Source organism: Sceloporus undulatus, chromosome 2 (genome assembly GCF_019175285.1).
Source record: "Sceloporus undulatus isolate JIND9_A2432 ecotype Alabama chromosome 2, SceUnd_v1.1, whole genome shotgun sequence".
Taxonomy (NCBI): Eukaryota; Metazoa; Chordata; class Lepidosauria; order Squamata; family Phrynosomatidae; genus Sceloporus; species Sceloporus undulatus.
Genome location: NC_056523.1, coordinates 116,225,739 through 116,246,439, shown reverse-complemented (window position 1 = coordinate 116,246,439; position 20,701 = coordinate 116,225,739). Strand labels below are relative to the sequence as shown.

At 38.7% G+C, this 20,701-nt stretch overlaps 1 protein-coding gene across 4 annotated transcripts in view; it reads left to right on the top strand.

Moving 5' to 3' along the window:
- WWC1 (WW and C2 domain containing 1) overlaps nucleotides 1-20,701 on the top strand; it is a 112,946-nt gene that overhangs the window by 71,634 nt on the left and 20,611 nt on the right. For 3 of the 4 annotated variants that reach the window (XM_042451922.1, XM_042451920.1, XM_042451923.1), the window contains exons 4-11: nucleotides 200-276; nucleotides 2,909-2,988; nucleotides 6,137-6,266; nucleotides 6,654-6,800; nucleotides 7,094-7,167; nucleotides 8,286-8,528; nucleotides 16,793-16,882; nucleotides 19,355-19,890. In XM_042451922.1, coding sequence (XP_042307856.1) covers nucleotides 200-276; nucleotides 2,909-2,988; nucleotides 6,137-6,266; nucleotides 6,654-6,800; nucleotides 7,094-7,167; nucleotides 8,286-8,528; nucleotides 16,793-16,882; nucleotides 19,355-19,890 — 1,377 coding nt within the window. The remainder of the gene's footprint in view (nucleotides 1-199; nucleotides 277-2,908; nucleotides 2,989-6,136; nucleotides 6,267-6,653; nucleotides 6,801-7,093; nucleotides 7,168-8,285; nucleotides 8,529-16,792; nucleotides 16,883-19,354; nucleotides 19,891-20,701) is intronic. The other variant, XM_042451921.1, reaches the window with a different exon arrangement.

Here is a 20,701-nt window from a genome sequence, read left to right as displayed (position 1 = left end):
TGTTGTGTTTACCCTTAAGCAGATGCTTTCAAGGTGAACATTTTGTATACTGTATGGCCAATAAAGGTATCACTGTTTGGTGGATTTTTGTGTGAATTTACTAAATGGCCAACACAGCTCCCTTGTATGTTTTGTGTACTGTCTCATTTCATCCTTGGTGTGCTTTTAAACTTTTTGTTTCTTCTCCCCTTTATTATAGTAGTTTCCAGTTCCTCATCCAGCTCAAAATATGATCCAGAAATTCTTAAAGCTGAAATTGCTACCACAAAATCTCGGGTAAGGAGAAAACAGGATATATGGGCCCATTCGGCACGGGCCTTTGCGGCACCCCCGTCACGTGCTAGGGGTTGGGCGAGGACCTAGCGTCCATACCAGCATCACCCCTAGCACATGACGGGGGCGTAAAAATGGCTGCTCCCTATACACACGGGCGCGGCCATTTTTACGTGCCGGATGCTTAGCATCTGCACGTAGTGTCACAAGAATGATGCGTCGAGTGCGCCATAGGCGCCTCGTCACATCATTTCCATGACGCAAGAAGAAGCCCCATTTTGGCGCTTCTTTTTAGCTGCGTCGGGAAACCTTGTGGTTTGGCTGCTGGGGCTTCTCGGCGCAGCTAATGACGGCGCAGGCAGAGCGCCGCTTGTCAGCACTCTGTAACATGCCACTGAGTTCTTTTTAGTGCTTATAGATAAACACCTAATACAATAATAAAATAGAAGCTGTTCTGTGAGTTTATACTTTTTGTACAACGAGGTCGGCAAATGCTGCCTCTAGATGTTGGGCTACAATTCCCATAATCTATTGCTAGCATAACTCATGGTGAAGAACACTGGAGTTGTAATGCAACACATCTGAAAGGCTTCACTTTACCCATCCCATGTTAGTAGGAACAAGGGTTTTAAAAGTTATACGTAGTATCCTTGAGTGATGAAATATTTGAGATGATTACTTAATTTTTGCATGTTTATTTGACATCGGTAGTAACATAAAAGTTGTTCATAATATATCTGCTGGACTCAGATGTCTATTTACAGCTCTTTAAAGTACAATTGTAAAACTGTAGATGAATATCACACATACCTGTTTCACCCCTCTTCTCATTCATGTTCTGTCACATTCCACTTTTGGTGTGAATATTATGGCTTGCATTAATCCAGCTTAACGTTGTGTCTTAATTAGGAAGTCTGATGTTTAAAAACTGGGATGATCAATCAGGAAGGATCCATGGCCAAGTCACAATGAACATGGCCAAGCACAAGGCCCATATAATATTTATTTATTTATTATATTTATTTGTCTCCCGCTCTTTTCCCAGGATTAGGACTCAAATATAACAAAATCTGAATAATTTTATATCAGTATTTTTTAATTTAATGAGATGTGAATGAGATGTCAGTTGTCTTCTTCTGTAGTGGCCAGCACTATTACTAAATCATGGTGCAAGTGTGAGGGCTGAGTTACATACAGTATGGCCAAAGGTTAATGTGCACTGTTAGGTAAAATCCATACTTCTGTAATGCATGCATACATAAGTATGCACACTGGCTTCTGCACTACAGTAACTCATAATTTAAAAAGAACGATGCAAAACTATATAAGAGCAGTTTTCCTTTTGTACAATCTTTTTTGAATCACCTGGTATAGTCAATTCCATTTAAACTGAATTTTATGTTAGAAATGGAAGCACCTGAAGAAATCTGTATGCATATATTAGTATGTATATCTATTTAACACTTTTAAAAAGTATTCATATATTAGTATGTATATCTATTTAATGCTTTTAAAAAGTTGGCTGGTTTTAATACTGCATTCAGACCTCATGCTGAACTATATTTTAATTCAGGAATGTGACATGTATAACTCTCCATATGTTTCTGGAGTGTAGTTTCCCTACTGGGATTGATGGAAGTTGCAGTCAGATACCATCTGGAGGGTTTAGTGGATGTCAGTTGGACCTAACTTCCCACCAGTACATGTCAGCCCCCAGTCAGACCCAGTTTGCCTTGTGAAAAATTAACCACAGTTGTGGGTTAACCTAGCATGTCAAGGTGTACTCAGTCAAAAGCAAAAGTGTGTAAGGGTTCCCTTGGCCATGTGGGATGAGATGAGGAGAGCACCAAGTCTAGAGAAAGGCAATCATTCACATCTCATTGAAACATAAGATGTAATTGGCAGTTGCAGTTATAAATACATAATCTAGCATTATGCATTTGTAACTGATTCATATTCATAATCCCAATGTATTTGGTAGTGTAGGGAATTCATGGGATTGTGAAAAGTCTCGATTTATAGGGCATCAGCCACTGTGAGCAATGGGGATGTGTTCTTTGGTCGATTGGGGCAAGTAGGCCGATGTGCCCACACCACTCCCCTAAGCAGTCAGTGCAGCAAAAAGGAATTGTTTCTGACTGTCCACACTGGAGATTGCTTGCAGGAGGAGGCTGGAAAAATCAGTTTGTTGCATCCCAATTTGACAGAAGAACAGCAATGTGACACATGCAGGGCTGATGCCTGATGAATTAGGATTCTGGGGTTCTGATTAGGAGATGGTACTTAATTAGTATACTTAAGAATGCATTAGTATACTTAAGTATACTTAATTAAGAATTAATTAATCTTGGCAATTGTTTATTGTGAACTTAACCATTGTCTTATACCAGAATTCACTATATGATTATTCAAAAGTATGTTTTACTGAATGCACTAATGCAGACAACTTGGTATTGAACTTAGTTAAGCAATTGCTATGTTTAGTAGCATTAACATAATAATTAAACTAAACTAATTGTCTGTGTAAGTCAAGCAGGGTGTCATTATGATAATTAAAGGATCATCATGATCTAAATATTGCTGCGACAGACATATTTAAAGTAACAGACCAAAATAACCCTTTACTTTATCACAGGTTAATAAGCTCAAGAGAGAAGTTACTCACATGAGACAGGAGCTCCAGTATAAGGAACTTGGTTTCCAAACACTGAAGAAGTAAGTTAATGATTAGTAGATTTTAACTTTACAAGAGTTTCTAGGTAATTGAATAATGCAGCTAGTTATCATGAATGGCTAGAAGGTCCGTGTTTGAAGGCAAACCATGAATGCAACCTAAACAGAGTAATCTGTCTGAGCCCATGTTTTTGTCTGAGAATGGGGGCCTAGAGCAGCTATGGTGAACTCAAGGCCAATCAAATGCCAGACTGCAGCTTTCATTATCCATCACCAATGGCTTGGGTTGATGGGAGTTACAGTTCAACAACCTTTGGAGGGGCTGTGTGCTCTCCCATCTTGGTTTACTGTTTAAACTTGGATATGCTAATCTCGGTATTACAAAAAGCTGTATTTTGATCAGTAACAAAAATAATAAATAGAATAACAGGTGTCTCATATTCATCACATTGGGATTTGTTTGTGCTAATTTTGGGGCAATAAATGCAATGCAAAAAGACTTAGCTGCAAAGAGATACAGTTGCTAAATCAGTTTGTTGATTCTGGCTACTGAGGAAAATATTGGTATTGTCAATTCATTATATACAAGAATACCTGTTTAAATTCTGTATCATTTTAATTATAGTTGGAATACCAGAAAGACATGGGGGATAAATTTCCTGAATATCAAGTGACACACCCCACATTTTTTTCTCAGAAACTAACATTTATATAATTAAAATAGCTGAACAAATATAACAAGGCAGCTATGACAAGTTCTGCTTTACTAGTTAATAAGAGCAAATCTCACAAAACATGCAGCCATAGCACTTGAGCAGCTTAAAGTCACCATATTTCACAGCTACATATGAAAAACAGTTTATATGAAGCATGTTTTTTTCTGTAACTTTTGTGCCACAGAAAGTACCACTGAGATGACCTGTTCTCTTTTAATCAGCAGTTTTTGTTGTTGTGTACCTTTGTGTTGTTTCTGACTTATAGCGACTCTAAGGTGAACCTGTCACAGGATTTTCTTGGCAAGATGTGTTGAGAGGGGGGTTGCCTTTGCCTTCCTCTGAGGCTGAGAGTGTGAAACACCCAGGGGGTTTCCATTGACATTCAAAACACTAGATGACACTTGGTCTCAGTCAGCCTAAGCAGACTGGCTAGATTCAGCTCAGTGGTTTCCCCCCCCCAGCTCCATATCTGGTTCTGCTAGTAAGACACATCCTTTGAAGTAGTAAGAACTGTTCAGTATTGTTCAGTTTATAGACAAAGCAGGCATTGAAATAGGAAATGCCCACTATAGCAGAAGAGAATACCATGAGCCACTATTTACTTTATATTTACTGTAAATTGTTTATAAAACTTTCTATTGTGATGTAGTGTGCAAGCTTTATCAGTAAATAAATAATAAATAAAATGGTAGGAAGCACTGTTGAGGAGCAAAACGATACTACAAGCCAGTTTAGAGAGGTTTTCAGCAAAATGATGAGTACAATTGGAGGAGGAAGCAGTTTTTCTGAGCTACAAGGGAAGTTCTAACTGAGACAAAATGTTCCACTTGGTACATGGGAGTTGTGATAATATTAAGGAAAATGAGTCTGTTATGAAATAGATAAAATAGTGTTGTTGTTGTTTTTTTAAAAAAAAACCCTCTCTATAATCTTTTCTCACACTAGATGGACAGAAAAAAGTGTGGTATAAACTTATATAGACATGAAAAGTAAATAATATCAAGAGATTTTATTTTGACACTGGCATCTTACATGCATATTTCTTTTTATTTGTCCTTGTCATTTCAATATGGACAGAACTACATATAGAAGCCATGAATGTTACACTACCGTATATACTTGACTATAAGTCAAGAAATTTATGCTCCAAAATGGACTTCAGAATCATGGGTCGACTTATATATGGGGCAATAAGTTAATATTGCTTATAAAGTTCCTAAAAGAAGTGTCCACCTTCCTTCGTAGCCAGGGATCTTTAAACAGTTCCCCATTTGAGTCCCCATGCACGCTCTCCTCTGTGTGTGTGTGTCTTATTCCTCAGCCTTCCCTCACAGCCAGAGCTAATGAACAGTCGATGAGGTGAGAGAGAGAGAGTATGCTGAGGCTTGTGAGCCTTGAAAATCCTGAGGGTGAAGAGAAGAGAGAGGTTTATACCCTGTGTTGCAAATCATGAGCCTTGGAAATCCTGATGGTAAAGGGAGAGAGAGAGAGAGCACCAAAGTTTGTTTCCCCATTTTCCATGCCGAGACTGTGACCCTTGGGAGAGGTTCAGAGAGGGAGAAGTAGGGAGGGAAGTGGTGCTGTTTGCCTCTTTCATTCTTTTGTAACATGCCCCAGTGTTTGACACTCGACCTATCCACAGCTCATATCAAAATCCATGATTTTGGCCCCGCAAATTGCCCTCAACTTATACATGAGGTCTACTTATACCTGGGTATATATGATAATAATAATTAGGAGGTGGGTCTCTGAAACTTTACAAGAAAATTTACATTTTATCATGGCCATGACTGAGAATTATTTGGAATATGGCATTGTGGAAGAAGATTGACACAAAAGTTCTATCCACAGCCCTTCCCCCAGTGCTGTTACCTTGCATTTGACCCTGTTTGCCGAGAGGGGGTTAATCATCTAGGGAAAAATATATACTGCAAGAACATGAGTTGTGTGAAAGTGGCTTCTTTGCCTCAGGGTATATACACTTGGAGAGCAGGAGACTTAATATGTTCATATAAAGTGTCCTTTTCAGTCAAGTGTCATAAAAGTCCTCCATAGTCTGTAAAGTGATGCTAAGTCTTTATCTGTATGTATTAAATTCAGTGTAAAGGATATCCCAGTAAATTTAGTGGGACATGCTTTTTAGTAAGCATGTGTAGGATCAGGTTGTATGTGGTGCTGACAACTTGTCAAAACAAGAATTAATTCAAATACCCCTCTCACATATAAAATCATATTTCTTTAAGAAATCTTAAAGTCAGCTTCTCAAGTTAAGAAGTTGCAAAATTCCACTGATCATGTTTAAAAATTAGGTACTACATCAAACAAGTAGAATGTCAGTGAATCCAAAGTAATCTATTTTGTTACTCTTTCCTAAACAAAAGTTTGTTGTCCTTAGAACTATTAATTGACTTAAGGTTCTTCTAATAAGCAGCCATTTTCTCTTCTTTTTCATTATTTTATATATTACCTTGAAGAATTGATATGAAAATGTCTGATACCCAGGGTGGATATAAACTTGATGAGGCACAAGCCATCTTAAGTGAAATGAAAGCTATCAAGAAAGCCATAACGTCAGGAGAACAAGAAAAGCAAGATCTCATTGAGGTATGCGATCAATCTGGTGAACATCTGTGTAAGTAGATCTTAACTGTAAATTTCCATGATTGCAAATGTAGAAATGTTTGTATTGAGCTAGTTCATAAAACTTAACATTTTAAACAAAAACTTAATTAAATATCTGGCCAATATGCTTGCATTTGTCTTTTTGTACAGTAAAATAACTCTGTCTCTCTGTCCTAACCACTACCACCACCCAGCCTCTCTGTAAAAAAAAACAAACACAACAACAACAACCCTCTTCAGTGAAATGGTATGAAGATTATAGATTTTTGAAAATCTGTACATTTTCACACTGATGCTAGGGACTGTAAGACTTTTTTCTTAAAGTCTTTTTTAGCACTGAAAAGTTTTCTTGAATTCTTCCTGTTACAGAGTCTTGCTAGACTGAAAGCTAACTTCGTGACAGACAGAGGTTCACCTTCCGATTTGTGGGCCCTCAACACATCCTTAGAAGGTTCTACTCTCTCATTAACTAGACAATATATGGATGCTGGCTCCCAAACAGATGTTTCTGGAAATGTATGTAATAAAATGTCATCTAGTTCTTGTATCCTGCCAGAGTTATTTCAGGATGTTCCATTATAACCCAGTATGTTTACCCTGGTTTCATACAAAAATGAACAAGAGTGATTTTACAGCATTTTTGGTGCCCCTGGGGTATGAAGAAGTGTTTTTAAAATGATTCAAATGTGTGTTATGTTTTAGCCTTTCAGTGTTAATGTTGAACGTAGGCTCTGACATGTTAGGGGAAAGGCTAACTTATAAGGGGAAAGTATGTTAACATACTTTAATTTTATATTTTACTTTTTTAGTTTATTGCAAGCAGCAGTAATCAGTTGGCTGAGAAGGTGAGATTGCGTCTCCAGTATGAGGAGGCTAAACGAAGGTAATCAGAGTTTTCTTTAATGCTAAGGACTAGTCAATAATCAGTAGATTCATCATGGAAATAGCTATTTTGAGGGAAGATGGATTTATTCAAAGTGTTGGACGAAGCCTCTGGATTATGAAACCCACAAGGTGGAACTTGAGCAAGTCCCAGTCTCTCAGCCTCAGAGGAAGGCAATGGCAAGCTTCCTCCAAATAAATCTTGCTGAGAAGACCCTATGAAAGGGTCGTCATAAGTCATATAAGGCATATAACAACAACAGTAAAATTCATTCAACAAGGCAGACATTGATATATGACAGTGAATTTGACCACATCAAATTCCTGTTGTGAATTTATGAATAGTGAGGCTGAAGTACTTAAACAATGAATGCTAAACAAGTAGCTTTCTTCCAAGTAATTTGCAAAGTATGAATTGTGAGGAAATCCATGTAGTACTTGTAAAATGGTTTAATTTCATAAGCAGTTTGGTTTAAGAGCATATTAAACCCTGTTGTTAGTTTGAAGATGGAAAAATAGCAGAATATTCAGAACAAATCTGACCTTTTATCATATACATGCTGATAAATGATAGAAGTTATCAAATTACAGCTGAGCAATCCTCTTAGGCCATACTCTTTACAAATGCACAAAGGAATTCATGGATTACAAACTAATGCCATTGCTAATTCATCACTAGAGCACAATGATGGGCTTAATCAGGCAGTTGAATGTTAAAATGGCTGCAAAGCAGGCTTCAGTGCAGCTTGGATGGATTTCTAATAATTATAGACTTTAAATTAATTAAGCAACAGCTTTTCTGGAATGGGAACAAGCTCAATAGTTTTAAAAAGGTGTCCTGAAATATGGCTTCTATGTAAAGTATCAGCTAAAGCTTTGACATGCCATCATGCGTGAGAAGATTAGGACTCCATATACATAAGTGGCAAGAACTTGAGAAATTGTGTCCTTCATTATCAAATAGTGGCATAAAATATTTGGTAATGTTTCTGCACTAATCCTCATTTTATAGTGTCCTCTCACACTGACAGCTAACAGTGCTCCGTAACTATATTAGTTTATGGCTCAGAAGTACATACATGATGTATATAGAATTAATTGGTCTTCTTCCTCTTACAGAATTGCAAACTTAAAGATACAGTTGGCTAAACTGGACAGTGAAGCCTGGCCTGGCGTGCTAGATTCTGAACGAGACCGATTAATGTTAATCAATGAGAAGGAGGAACTTCTAAAGGAAATGAGGTTCATTAGCCCTAGAAAATGGACTCAGGGTGAAGTGGAAAAACTGGAGCTGGAAAGAAAACGTCTAGAAGAGGATCTTCAGGTTGCAAGAGATACACAGAGCAAAGCTTTAACAGAAAGGTAAGTTTTTTTATGTTAACTTATCTGTGTGTGTGTTTTTAAACTAGCAGTAGAAAATGTTAGTGCTTTCTCCTTTTCTTAGCTGTAGCAAAATTGCAAAATGTAGCAAAATTGGAGAGTTTCCCTCTAATTCTGTGAAATAGTAAATATGTTGCAGACAATGCAGAGCAAAGATGGTATCTAACAATAATTTAATTACATATGATCTCGTAGGAGAAGCTCAGATAGCTCATGGGGGAAAGTGTTCTGGTTTCAGCACAGGCTTCAGATGCCAGGGACTATGAGGAGTTTTCACCTCCTGTACTCTGTCTTGGGCACAACATCGCAAGCTACTGGAAGGATCAAGCTGCCTTGAATCCCCATTTTGGGAGAAATGTCGGATACATACATACACACACACACACACACACACACACACATATCCCATAAATAATAAAAGCATCCCTGACTATCTACCCCATCCTATTTTAAAATATAGTGTTATAAGTAGTACCTGCTGTCTTGCTTAACCGGAAGCACTATGAGATAAGGGAATATATATCCTTCACCACAGCATCAAGGTTGTGGCTTTCAGCTGTTCTATTACTGAAAGAAAAGGATTTCAACCTTTCATGCATTCTGTTCAGTTGGGGTTCATTTTGATGACAACACTGTAGCCATTAGACTCTTATGCTTGCTGAGTTCCCTATATGGAGGCCATTCCTATTTACTGTTCCTGTTTACAAAGCTTTACAATGTTAGAAACAAATAAATTGTATGCTAATTATCATTATTTTGCATGTGTGCATGTATACTTTAGAGCATTGATGGTGAACCTTTTACAGGCCGAGTGCCCAAAAAGCGAGGGAATTGCTTGTTGTTTGTAATGAAACTCATGCTATTTGCTCCTTCTGTGAAAAGTTGATGTCAGTTGGTAAAAGTGTAGCATTGTAATCCTGGTACACACTTTACAGCAAAATCATCAGTTCTCCCTGTCCTTCCCTCTACCTCAACACCTTTTTTTGAAAATCTTTCATATCATAGCTATGGTCTATTGTGTATTTGTTGAAAAAGACACATAACCTGTAAGGATGGTTATGCATTTTTCCCCTTTAAAAAAAACTACTTATAGCAGCTCATAAAATTAAAATTTTAACAACAACAATAAGGTAAACTATGTATACTGTATGCGTTTCCTCATGTGAAAATCTGCAACAAATGGAGTAAGCTGTTACTTTTCTGAAAATGTTTCGAAAAAGGAAACAGCAATACATGCATCATATGTAAATAAAGGAGAAAGAATTTACATCGTTGAATTTATCAGCTAAAATAGTAATTTTTGTGCCTTATTTATTTTAATAATGGATTTATATGTCACTTTTCTCTCCCAAAGCAACTGAAAACAGCACATGGTGAGACTGGATAAAAATACAGTGCAACCGCATCATATGCGGGCACACTTTATGCTGCTTTCAGCAGATGCTGAAAACTGCTTGGGGAGGAGGGGCGGCGCATCCCATACATGTGCTGCTGTGCCACCACGCTGCCATGTGCATGAGCCCCATTCATTTAAATGAGGCTCAAGCATAGGCAGAATTCGCTTTACGCGGGGGAGTCCGTAACGGATCCCCCACGTAAAGAAAGGGCACACTGTATAATTAAAAGACATAACAAGTTCAGATGTAAAGTTTCAATGAAAATTAAATAAGAATCATAGTTAATAAAGATCCAAATGACATAATTTAAAATATATCCTATAGTCCTATTGACATAGGGTCGAACCACAAAGCCTGGAACCACATGGGCCGATCATGCCAGGACTGTGATGACTGCATGGCCTACTTTCAAAGTGGGCTGTTGCCACAATCCCAAACTGGCTGCTAGCAGTGGTGGATTTAATCCACTTCTAAAAGGTCCAGCTCTTTCTCTGTAAGGGCAGTCTTTGCATGGCTTCTGGCCACTTGGGGAGCATATGTCATTTAAACATACACACACACCGCAAGCTCCTGGAAGCTGCTTTATTTGGCCCATACATTTCAGGCCATAGAATTCACTCTTCCTGACATTATTCCATTACTGAAATATAACCCTATGAAGCTGGCAAAACTGACATTATTCCATTACTGAAATATAACTCTATGAAGCTGGCAAAATGTATAAGCATGAGGTTGCTGAGTTCAGAGCATCACTGATATATACTGTACAAGGCAATACTGGTTTGAGAGCTTTCACTGGTGCTTTACTTTAATATTTAGGCAGAAACATTGCCTGACAACCACAAAGAGATGTTAGAATTTTAGCTATATTTAAATTAAAATGCTTCTTTAAATGTTATCCCCATAGGAACTGAAGTTTTAGAGGAATGTAGTTTGACATCAAGACTGTTAAGCACATAAAAGCTTCTACTTCTCCCACTCAGTTTGCTGTAATTCTGCTGGCTACTGAAAGAGAATTACAGTTTTTGCCTTGATGCAGTAAGTGTGCTTCAGCTGTAGTGTTAGTCCCATGGGAAGCTGAAGTAGTAACAGGGTGAAAAATCCTCCATGTAATTGCCATTCTTTAGACCTAGTGTGTAGGTGGATATTGCTAAGAGAGTCTGCAGTGGTTGTTTCTGACTGTCAGGTTCTCCTGACTAACAATGTGTTGAGCATGCCATCCTTCATTTTATTTTTATTATTATTATTATTTATTATGGCATTTATACCCCGCCCTTCAGCCCTAATGGCTCTCAGAGCAGCCTACAATTATTATTTTTAATAAGATGGTTCCCTGCCCTCAGGCTTACAATCTAAAAGACACAACACAAAAGGAGAAGGGAAGGGTGGTGGGGAAGGGGTCTGTGTGATTTCATAGGCTTCATCCAATGCATGATTAGAAGCCATCCCAAACATGTGAAGTAAAAGTGTACCTGTGGGGTTAATTTTTTTCAAACATCTGAACAATTCCAGAATCCTTAATCTTAGGTTTCATGAGATTTATTCATCTCTTGCTGCACTCCAGCTTTCTTTTTTTATTTATTTAGGAATTATTATCCCCGAATAGTGTAATTTACGAAGGAGAAAAATCTCTTTTGCTTCTTATAGATAACTGAGTAGTTACAGACTACCATTTTCTCATGCATCCTGCCACATACATTCTTTTTTTCTGCAGTGAAATCTTTTGTCAGTTGGCACGATTACTACAGATAGCTCAGACTGTGGTGTGAGAGAGAAAACTCCAGGGGGATGTGGTCATTTGAATGAAATCATTGTCATTGTCTATTGTGAGTGAACAGAAGCTTATAAAATGAATCAGGTTGTTCTGGAGTGTCTACATTCTTCAGTTTATGGGAGGCTTGGTTGATTGACTGTCATTCACATTTTTGGACTCATTGGTGTGGTACTAGAGCGTTTGTCATGAAGAGGACCAATACTTCATAATTTATCATTCCATCACTGACTGCTTTCCAAGATACTTTCTGGGTACAGAAGAAACATAAATGTATTTTGTTTAGTATGTGTTTCTCTAATTTCTATGATTTGTAATGATGAACAAGTTAATATTTTTGTTCAATCTGAACCAACTGATTGGATAACATGAGAGTCTAAAATGAGATGGACAATTTCATAGAATCATAGAATCAAAGAGTTGGAAGAGACCACAAGGGCCATCCAGTCCAACCCCCTGCCATGCAGGAAATCCAAATCAAAGCATCCCCGACAGATGGCCATCCAGCCTCCGTTTGAAGACCTCCAAGGAGGGAGACTCCACTACACTCCGAGGAAGTGTGTTCCACTGTCGAACAGCCCTTACTGTCAGGAAGTTCCTCCTAATAGAATGTTAAGATACAGCAATGAAGGGCAGGGGATTTGGGTGGCTGTAACTCCATTTGGGTGTTGAATTATCTTGCATCTGGTATTTTTGAATATGATCTAAGTGTTTTTAATTCAAGTAAAGAGATAGTTGTGTCACAAGTTGCAGGAGAACCCAGCAGGAGGATTTAATAGTAAACAAGACTTAGTTCAGATTTTCCCTATTTGTGAAGGCCTAAGCAAGAGCATTATAGAGTTATATTATTGGGTTCTTGTGCTGCTTGTAGCATATGAACTTAAAATGTGCCCTGAATCATTGGCTGCATCTGCAATGCAGAAATAATCTGGTTTTGATACAAACTACCATTCCCAGAATTCCAAAGCATTGAGCCATGGCAGTTAAAGTGGTGTCAAGCCAGATAATTTCTGCAGTGCAGATACAGGCTCAGCGAACCAAAGGTATGCTACCATATCCTTTACACTAGTGTATCTTGTACCAGCATTCTGGTGTTTTATTAATAATACATTTATTATCTATTGTTATTATTTCTGAATAATAAGATAATGAGATATTTTTAAAATATTGGCTAATAATAATAATAATAATAATAATAATAATAATAATAATGTTTATTTATATTTCCCGCCTCTCCCAAGGATCGAGGTGGGATTATATCAATAAAATAATACAATACAAATACAATTGATAAAACACTTATACTGAATTTACCACATTCCTATTAGTTCTCTAAAAAACAGTTCATCAGTAGCCAATAATAGTCGAGAGTGGAACATCATCATAAGCTTTTATATGGAATCCGATGGAAAAGTCCGCCAGAAGAGATCCGTTTTGAGTGCCTTCTTAAAGGCATCTAAGGTATTGATGAGACGGATCTCTTCCGGTAGGCTATTCCATAATTTTGGAACCACAGCTGTAAACCTCCTATGGGAAATTGTCGTTAACCAAGTATTATGATGTTCCAATAAGTACTTCCCTGATGTTCTGAGAGTGTGGGGCGTAGGGTGTAGGGAGAGGCATTCCCTCAAGTAACTCGGGCCCGAGCCATGTAGGGCTTTAAAGGTAATAACCAACACTTTATATTGTGCCCGGAAGCTAATTGGCAGCCAGTGAAGAGATTTTAACACTGGTGTTATATGGTCAAACGTAGATGTGCCAGTGACCAATTTGGCTGCCGCATTTTGGACCAATTGAAGCTTCCGGACTTGGTACAAGGGTAGCCCCAAGTAGAGCACATTACAGAAATCTAAACAAGAGATTACCAGTGCAAGTACCACTGCTTCAAAGTCCTTTCGGTCTAGGTAAGGGCGCAGTTGGCATATCAACCAAAGCTGATACCAAGCACTTCTGGCCGTCGCTTCTATTTGAGATGACAACTGCAGAGACGGATCCAGGAGTACTCCCAAACTGCAAACTTGGTCCTTTACGGGAAGTGTGACCCTGTCCAGAACTAGTTGACAAATCTCCATCCCTGGACTTGAGATACCTATAACAAGTACCTCTGTTTTCTCTGGATTCAGCCTGTTTGTTTCCCCTCATCCAGCCCATTATTGACCCAAGGCAGGAATTCAGAGGAGAGATGCCATCCCTAGTCACTGCAACAGTCAGAGACATAGAGAAATAGATTTGGGTGTCATCAGCGTACTGATAACACCACGCCCCATGTCTCCAGGTGATCTCTCCCAGAGGTTTCATGTAAATGTTAAACAGCATGGGGAAGGGAATGGCACCCTGAGGGATGCCAGATGTCAGCAATCTTTTGGAAGAGCAGCTGTCCCCCAGCACCACCATCTGGAATTTGCCTGAGAGGTAGGAATGGAGCCACTGGAGCACAGTACCCCCAATGCCTAACTCCCTCAGGCATTCCAGAAGGATACCATAGTCAATAGTATTGAAGGCCGCTGAGATGTCCAAGAGCACCAGCAGCGTCACACTTCCCTCGTTAATTTCCAGATGGAGATCATCGACAAAGGTGACCATGGCAGTTTCAACTACGTATCCTGCCCTGAAACTGTTTTGAAATAGGTCTAGATAATCGGCTTCATCCAAGACAACCTGAAGCTGGAAGGATCTCTCGATCACTTTGCCCAAGAATGGTAAAAGGGAGACCGGTCTGTAGTTATTTCTCACCAGGGGATCCAGAGAGGGTTTTTTAAAAAGCGATCTGACAATTGCTTGCTTTAATTTCGATGGAAATCTTCCCTCCCTGAGGGATGTATTAATTATGGATTGTAATAGTATTTTTATTGCATCCCCTCCCTGGGTGGTCAACCATGATGGGCAAGAATCAAGGGGGCATGTCGTCTTCCTGACACTTCCAAGAATCTTGTCCACTTCATCAGTATTTACAAACTCAAAATGATCCAGTCAAATATAGTCCACAGGGTCACTAGACATCTCTCTTTCTATCTCTGTGATAATGCCCGCATCCAGATTGGCCCTTATCTGAGAGATTTTGTCCGCAAAGAAGTCGTTAAAAGCATCGCAGCAGGCTCTAGTTGGTTCCAATAGTAAGTTTAGGGTGGGAGGTGGGAGTTAACTCTTTAACCACCCTAAGCAGCTTTGCTGGAAGAGACTCTGCGGATGCAATACATGCAGCATGGAAAGAATTCTTTGCTGCATCTATTGCCTCTCCATAGAAATCTAAATGATCTCTATGACATGTCCTGTCAGGCAAACTTCAATGTTTCCGCCAGCGGCACTCTAGTCATTGTGCAGTCCGCTTCATTTTACTATTTCATATAACAGTAACTAATTGGTGGAGTGGAAACTTGAAACTGTGATTTCTTACTGTACATGCTCTAATCCTCTGGACAAGAGCACGGTTTGTTGCTTGTTACTGTGATAGTAGAATTGTGTATGGCATGTATAGCTTGTTGCTATAACTGAGAGTACTGAAGTTTCCAGTGCAAGGAGAACTTTATCCATGCCCATTTGCTTCATACTGGAGCATTCACACCTTTTCACCAATGACAAACACAAGCATCAAGGTAACTATGGTTCTGTTTTCACTCTGCAAAGATAAACAAACACACATGTGGTGACTTTAATGGACCATGGACATGGCATGTTTTAACAATTATTTACACTTTAAAAACGTAGAAATGATCTCACCCAAGGGAATAGTCTTAAGCATCCACTTTCAAATATCTCTTTTTTCCAGTGTGTTTGTATAAGGGATAGAGAGACAATGGCTCTGAAAGACCTTCACTATTGTTTTGTATTTCATCTAGGAAATGCTAATCTTGCCTATGTAAGAAATCTGTTTGCACTGTGTAATTTGCATACTTTTTGCAAAGACAAACAACATAGAAGTCAGATGCCTTCTATATGCAAAATGTAGAGTGCTGACAACAATACCCTGAAGTATCTTAAAGGTAAAAAGCCAGTGTGGTGTAGTAGTTTGAGCATTGGACTAGGATTCTGGAGACCAATATTCACATTCTGGCTTAGCCATGAAAACCCACTCGGTGACCTTGGTCAAGTCACACTCTGTCACTCTCATAGAAGGGCAATGGCAAACCCCCTCTGGAGAAATTTGCCAAGAAAAACCCATGATAGGGTTGCCTTAGGGTCACCACAAGTTGGAAGCTACTTGAAGGCACGCAGAAACAACAACAAACCTTAAGGTGTCTACGGCCCAGTCTAGACGGACCAAATGCGCCGTGCTGGCAGCAAACTAGGGTTAAGGGACCATGCGGCAACCTCATGGTCCCTAACCCTAGTATGTCGCGGCACCATAATAATGACGGCACCCCGTGTATATGGGTGCCACCATTGTGACATGATGGATGCATAGTGTCCGCACATCATGCCGCACCAGTTCGGTCATGAGTGTGCCATTGGCGCACTCGGGCACAACTGGTGTGGCACAAAAAGAACCCACTTTTTGTGGGTTCTTTTTTCTCTGTAGGGCAGCTATGCGGTTTGGCGGCTGCTGCTTCCCTGCAGAGGAGAAAAAGGCGCCGTCAGGCCTCCCTTTTTGGGAGGTCTGTATCGGGCCTACAGTGAACAAAAAGCTGTGCTGAAGTCTGAATTTTGGGGGGTATATAGAGGAATTATATAGAGGTGTAGTAGAATTCTGTTTTATGATAATTTAAAATACTATTGCTGCTGCTATTACAGCCACTACTAATAAAAACAATAAAAAGGGCATAAATCTAGAAATAGAATGAATTATTATTATTATTATTATTATTATTATTATTATTTTGGTAAAGGCTTTAATTTCTGGTCTGATCTTCTTAAGTCTTTTCTTACCCCAGAGGTACCATTAAAACTAAACTGATTTATAGTAAGCAACATTTGCTCCTATAAAGTTATATGAGAAGAGTTGGAAGAAAGAGCTGCATTACAGGCTACATACAAGGCTCTTGTTAATTTTCAGAGGTGCTACATTAGATGTGCTTACTATTGTCAGTTTGGTATATCTTTGCATAACATTTTACACTGTCCTTTTAAAATATATTTTCCAGATTAAAGCTAAATAGTAAAAGAAATCAGTTGGTTCGAGAACTAGAAGAAACAACACGATTAGTAGCAAAGTTACACATCCAGCTGAAAAAGTAAGTTTTTTGAAAAAAGTTTCGAGGTTTCTTATCTTTGTAGTCATGATGATGAGTCTGTATATCCAAGCTCTTTTCCTAAGATGAAGCTCAAAGTGGTGTACAATAAAACTGAATTTAAAAATACAATAAATCATAAAGTAAATTCATCATAAAAAGACTACAATGCAATTTGAAGCATAGTGTGAAAGAAAACACAGCCGTCATCCAGTTAAAAATGTTTCTGCACTAACTGAAGTCTCGCCAAAGGTCTGCCTGTTAATATGTGAAAATGCTTGAACTCCTGCAGTTTACTATGTAGAGAGACAGCCTGTAGTCCAGGCAGGCAGGGAGCCACTTTTTAAAATTGCCATGAACTGCCAGCATGAGCATTCAGAACAGTTTCAAAGTGGATCATGTTATCATACTTTCCAAATATAAAAAGAGACAGCTTCTTATATCAATTACTGCCGTGTTCACTTTCTAACCAGAATAAAAGCACACAGTGGTGTTTTCAAAGTATAATTTAAAGCAGCTATGAAATTACTTGAGAGCCAGCATGATTTGAGCATTGGACTACGACTCTGGAGACCAGGGTTTGAATCCCCGCTAGGCCATGAAAACCCAGTGGGTGATCTTGGGCAAGTCACACTGTCTCAGCCCCAGAGGAAAGCAAAGGCAAACCCCCTCTGAAAAAATCTTGCCAAGAAAACCCTGTGATAGATTTGCCTTAGGGTCACCATAGGTCAGATATGACTTGAAGGCCCACAGCAAAACAATAATGGCATTACTTGCAAAACAGATATTAACTGAAGTGAATTACATTAAAAACCCTCCTTGTCCAACATTTTCTCTCCAACTGTAGATCTCACCGCCAGGCCAAAGCTCCAAACACCTTTAACACTGTTGGGACATGGGATGTCCCAGCTGTCTCAGCCATGGCATCCCAACTGTGGAATGCCCTCCCCTTGGAGGCCTGATTGACTTCAACATCCATTTCATTTTATGACTTTGTCTAATCTCCTTTTAAAGCCTTTGGGCCATCACCACACACTGTAGCTGCCAAAGCCTAAATCAATCCTCCATCATGCAGAAGTTTTCTGAAACTTTCCCCTTTTGATTTTCATTGAGTGACCACAAGTTGCCTTAATATGAACCCTGGTGGCGCAGTGGTTAAATGCCTGTACTGCAGCCACTCACTCAAAACCACAAGTACCGAGATTGTTGGGGGCAAATTAGCTTGCAGTTGTAAATCGCTTAGACAGTATGAAGCAGTATATAAATGAAGCTTTTTTTGTTTAATATGAGGAGAACAAATTATTTAATGTGAGCAATGCCATCTCCTCTACATGCTACTTATTCCTCATTTTTCTTAATCTAAATGTTGAAGCATAAATAATTTGAATCTAATATTCAGTATAAAACATCAGCATGAGCAGATGCTTCTGTGGGGTTTTGCAGTAATTACAGCCTTGCAATAAATCATGTATGTAACCATCAGTGAATCCAGTGATTATTATTATATTGCCTACTTTGTCTGAGCTCCAAATGCTATCTCATGTCAGTGGTGGAACTAGCAGTAGTACTTTCAATATGGGGCAAGCATCTCCCAGCTTGCACCTGGGAATTAAACAAGTTTGAATATATTGTGTATATAACTGTACCTGTGAGTACAGTTGTATATGCAATATATAAAGACTTATTTACTTTTCAAATGTTCCATTGATTGATGTTAATTCCTTACCTGATATGCTTAGCTGACTGACAGGGAAGCAGGTTGAGTTCTGTTTATTTTATATTTGTTGTAACCAGCAAATAATCCTGGTTTTCAATTGTGAATATGGCATTGCATTATTAGTGTACTATTTCCAACATTTTAAAAAAAATGGAAAATAGTCTGGTCCCAGAGTCAGTGCCTTTCAAAATCCTTTTGCTGGCAATTGTGAATAACATTGCAAAAAGGCTTTTAAAATTTTTACATTCTTCATTTTAAAAATTGCTTATATTGCACTCTTTCATTCCAAAACATTTATGTCACACTTTTCCATTAGAGCAACATGAGGTTATACAATACTTTTAAAAAATTTTAATTTAAAGAAAATAAACTGAAATAACAAAACAAACAAACAAAAACCAGCCTGATAGAACGTATCCTAAGAAGTACACTGTAGACTTTAGGCTTCTTGTTTTTTGCAAGGCAGCACAAGATTAAGGCCGGGGGGGGGGGCTGAAGTAATGTATAAAGCACCAAAATCTGTTTCATTAAGAATCAGTTTGTTCATTATTTCATTTTATGCCATCTGTTTTCCAAGTTTCTCGAAGTAGTGCCCTCCCCATTATCATCATAACAACCCTATGAATTATTTGGCTAACAGATAGTGAATTTTTATAATTTGGCTAGGAAATAGTTCCCAGGTCACAAAAGTCCCAGGATTTTATGAATGAATGAATGAATGAATATTTAGTTTCTGTCTAATATATTATTTTCTCCAGCTTGTCTTCTAGCATGCTTTCCCTGTCATCTGGCAGTAGTCCTGGCTCTCTTGCATCAAGCAGAGGATCGCTGGCTGCCTCAAGCCAGAACTCTTCAACCTCAGCCAGCTTTACGGATCTGTTTAGTGAACAGCTGGAGCAACTGGACTCTGAATACCAGAACAAATTGGACCTTTTGCTTTTGGAGAAAGCCACTGGGTTTCGGCCTTCCGGCTGCATCACTACTATTCATGAGAACGAGGTTGTAAAAACTCAGAAGACAGATGCCGCTAGCCGTATACAGGCCCTAAGATCATTGTCTGGAACTCCTAAATCACTGACTTCTTTATCCCCAAGATCATCTCTCTCTTCTCCCTCTCCACCATGTTCACCACTAGTGACAGACCCATTCTTCACAGGAGAGGCCTTCATGAGTCCTGTGGACTTTGAAGATACTGAAATAAACAGTGGTCTCTCCGAACTTAGTTTAAACACTGGAAATGGCAGGAAGTACAGAATAGAAGAGTCTAGAACTGGAGACAAACACCTGGACCAAGGTAAAGTGATTGTTGCCCCCTTCCTGTACATTTTGTTGTTGTTGTTGTCTGCCTTCAAGTCATTTCCAACTTACGGTGACCATAAGGTAACCCTATCATCAGGTCTCCTGGGGCTGAGAGTGTGTGACTCACCCAAGGTCACACAGTTGCTTTTCATGACTGAGCCAGGAACTGAGCCCTGGTTTCCAGGGTCATAGTACAATCATCAAGCCACTACACACTGCTGATTTTCTTCTGTACTTTAGCCTTTAAAATTTTTATATAATTTTTTTTAAGCAAAGTAATGGGTTCTGAGGTGTATACTATATGAAAAAGCCTTCAAAAACAAACTCTCTAAAGCTTTTTACAGATGGCTTGGGGGAGGAGAAATAAAATATGAAATTTTCCCAGATCATAAGCTTAAGCCTAATGGAAATACGTGTGTATGTGTGTATTTGTAATTATCCAAATGTAGAGATATAAGCAAACGTGAACATTTCCCTTGTTAAAATAGGATACAGATAAGTAAAGGTTTGTGGGAATTTGGTTGTTTCTAATGCAGCATTTAGTGTCCAGACATAACTCCTCTTCATTCTGCAAAAATTAGTTTGTTAAACATAAAATCATTCATACAGTACCAGTTGCAACAGAAACACTTGTGTAAATTCTTATGCAACATCTATTATGTATAGGAGAGAGAAATAACAGGTTTTAAAGTAGAATGAGCTTCAATTAAAAAAACCCTTTATGATCTGTTCATTAGGTGGATGTCCAATCAGTTGTTCTTAACAGTGTTGTCTTGTGTGCTGCCGTTCTTCTTTTACTTCACCAA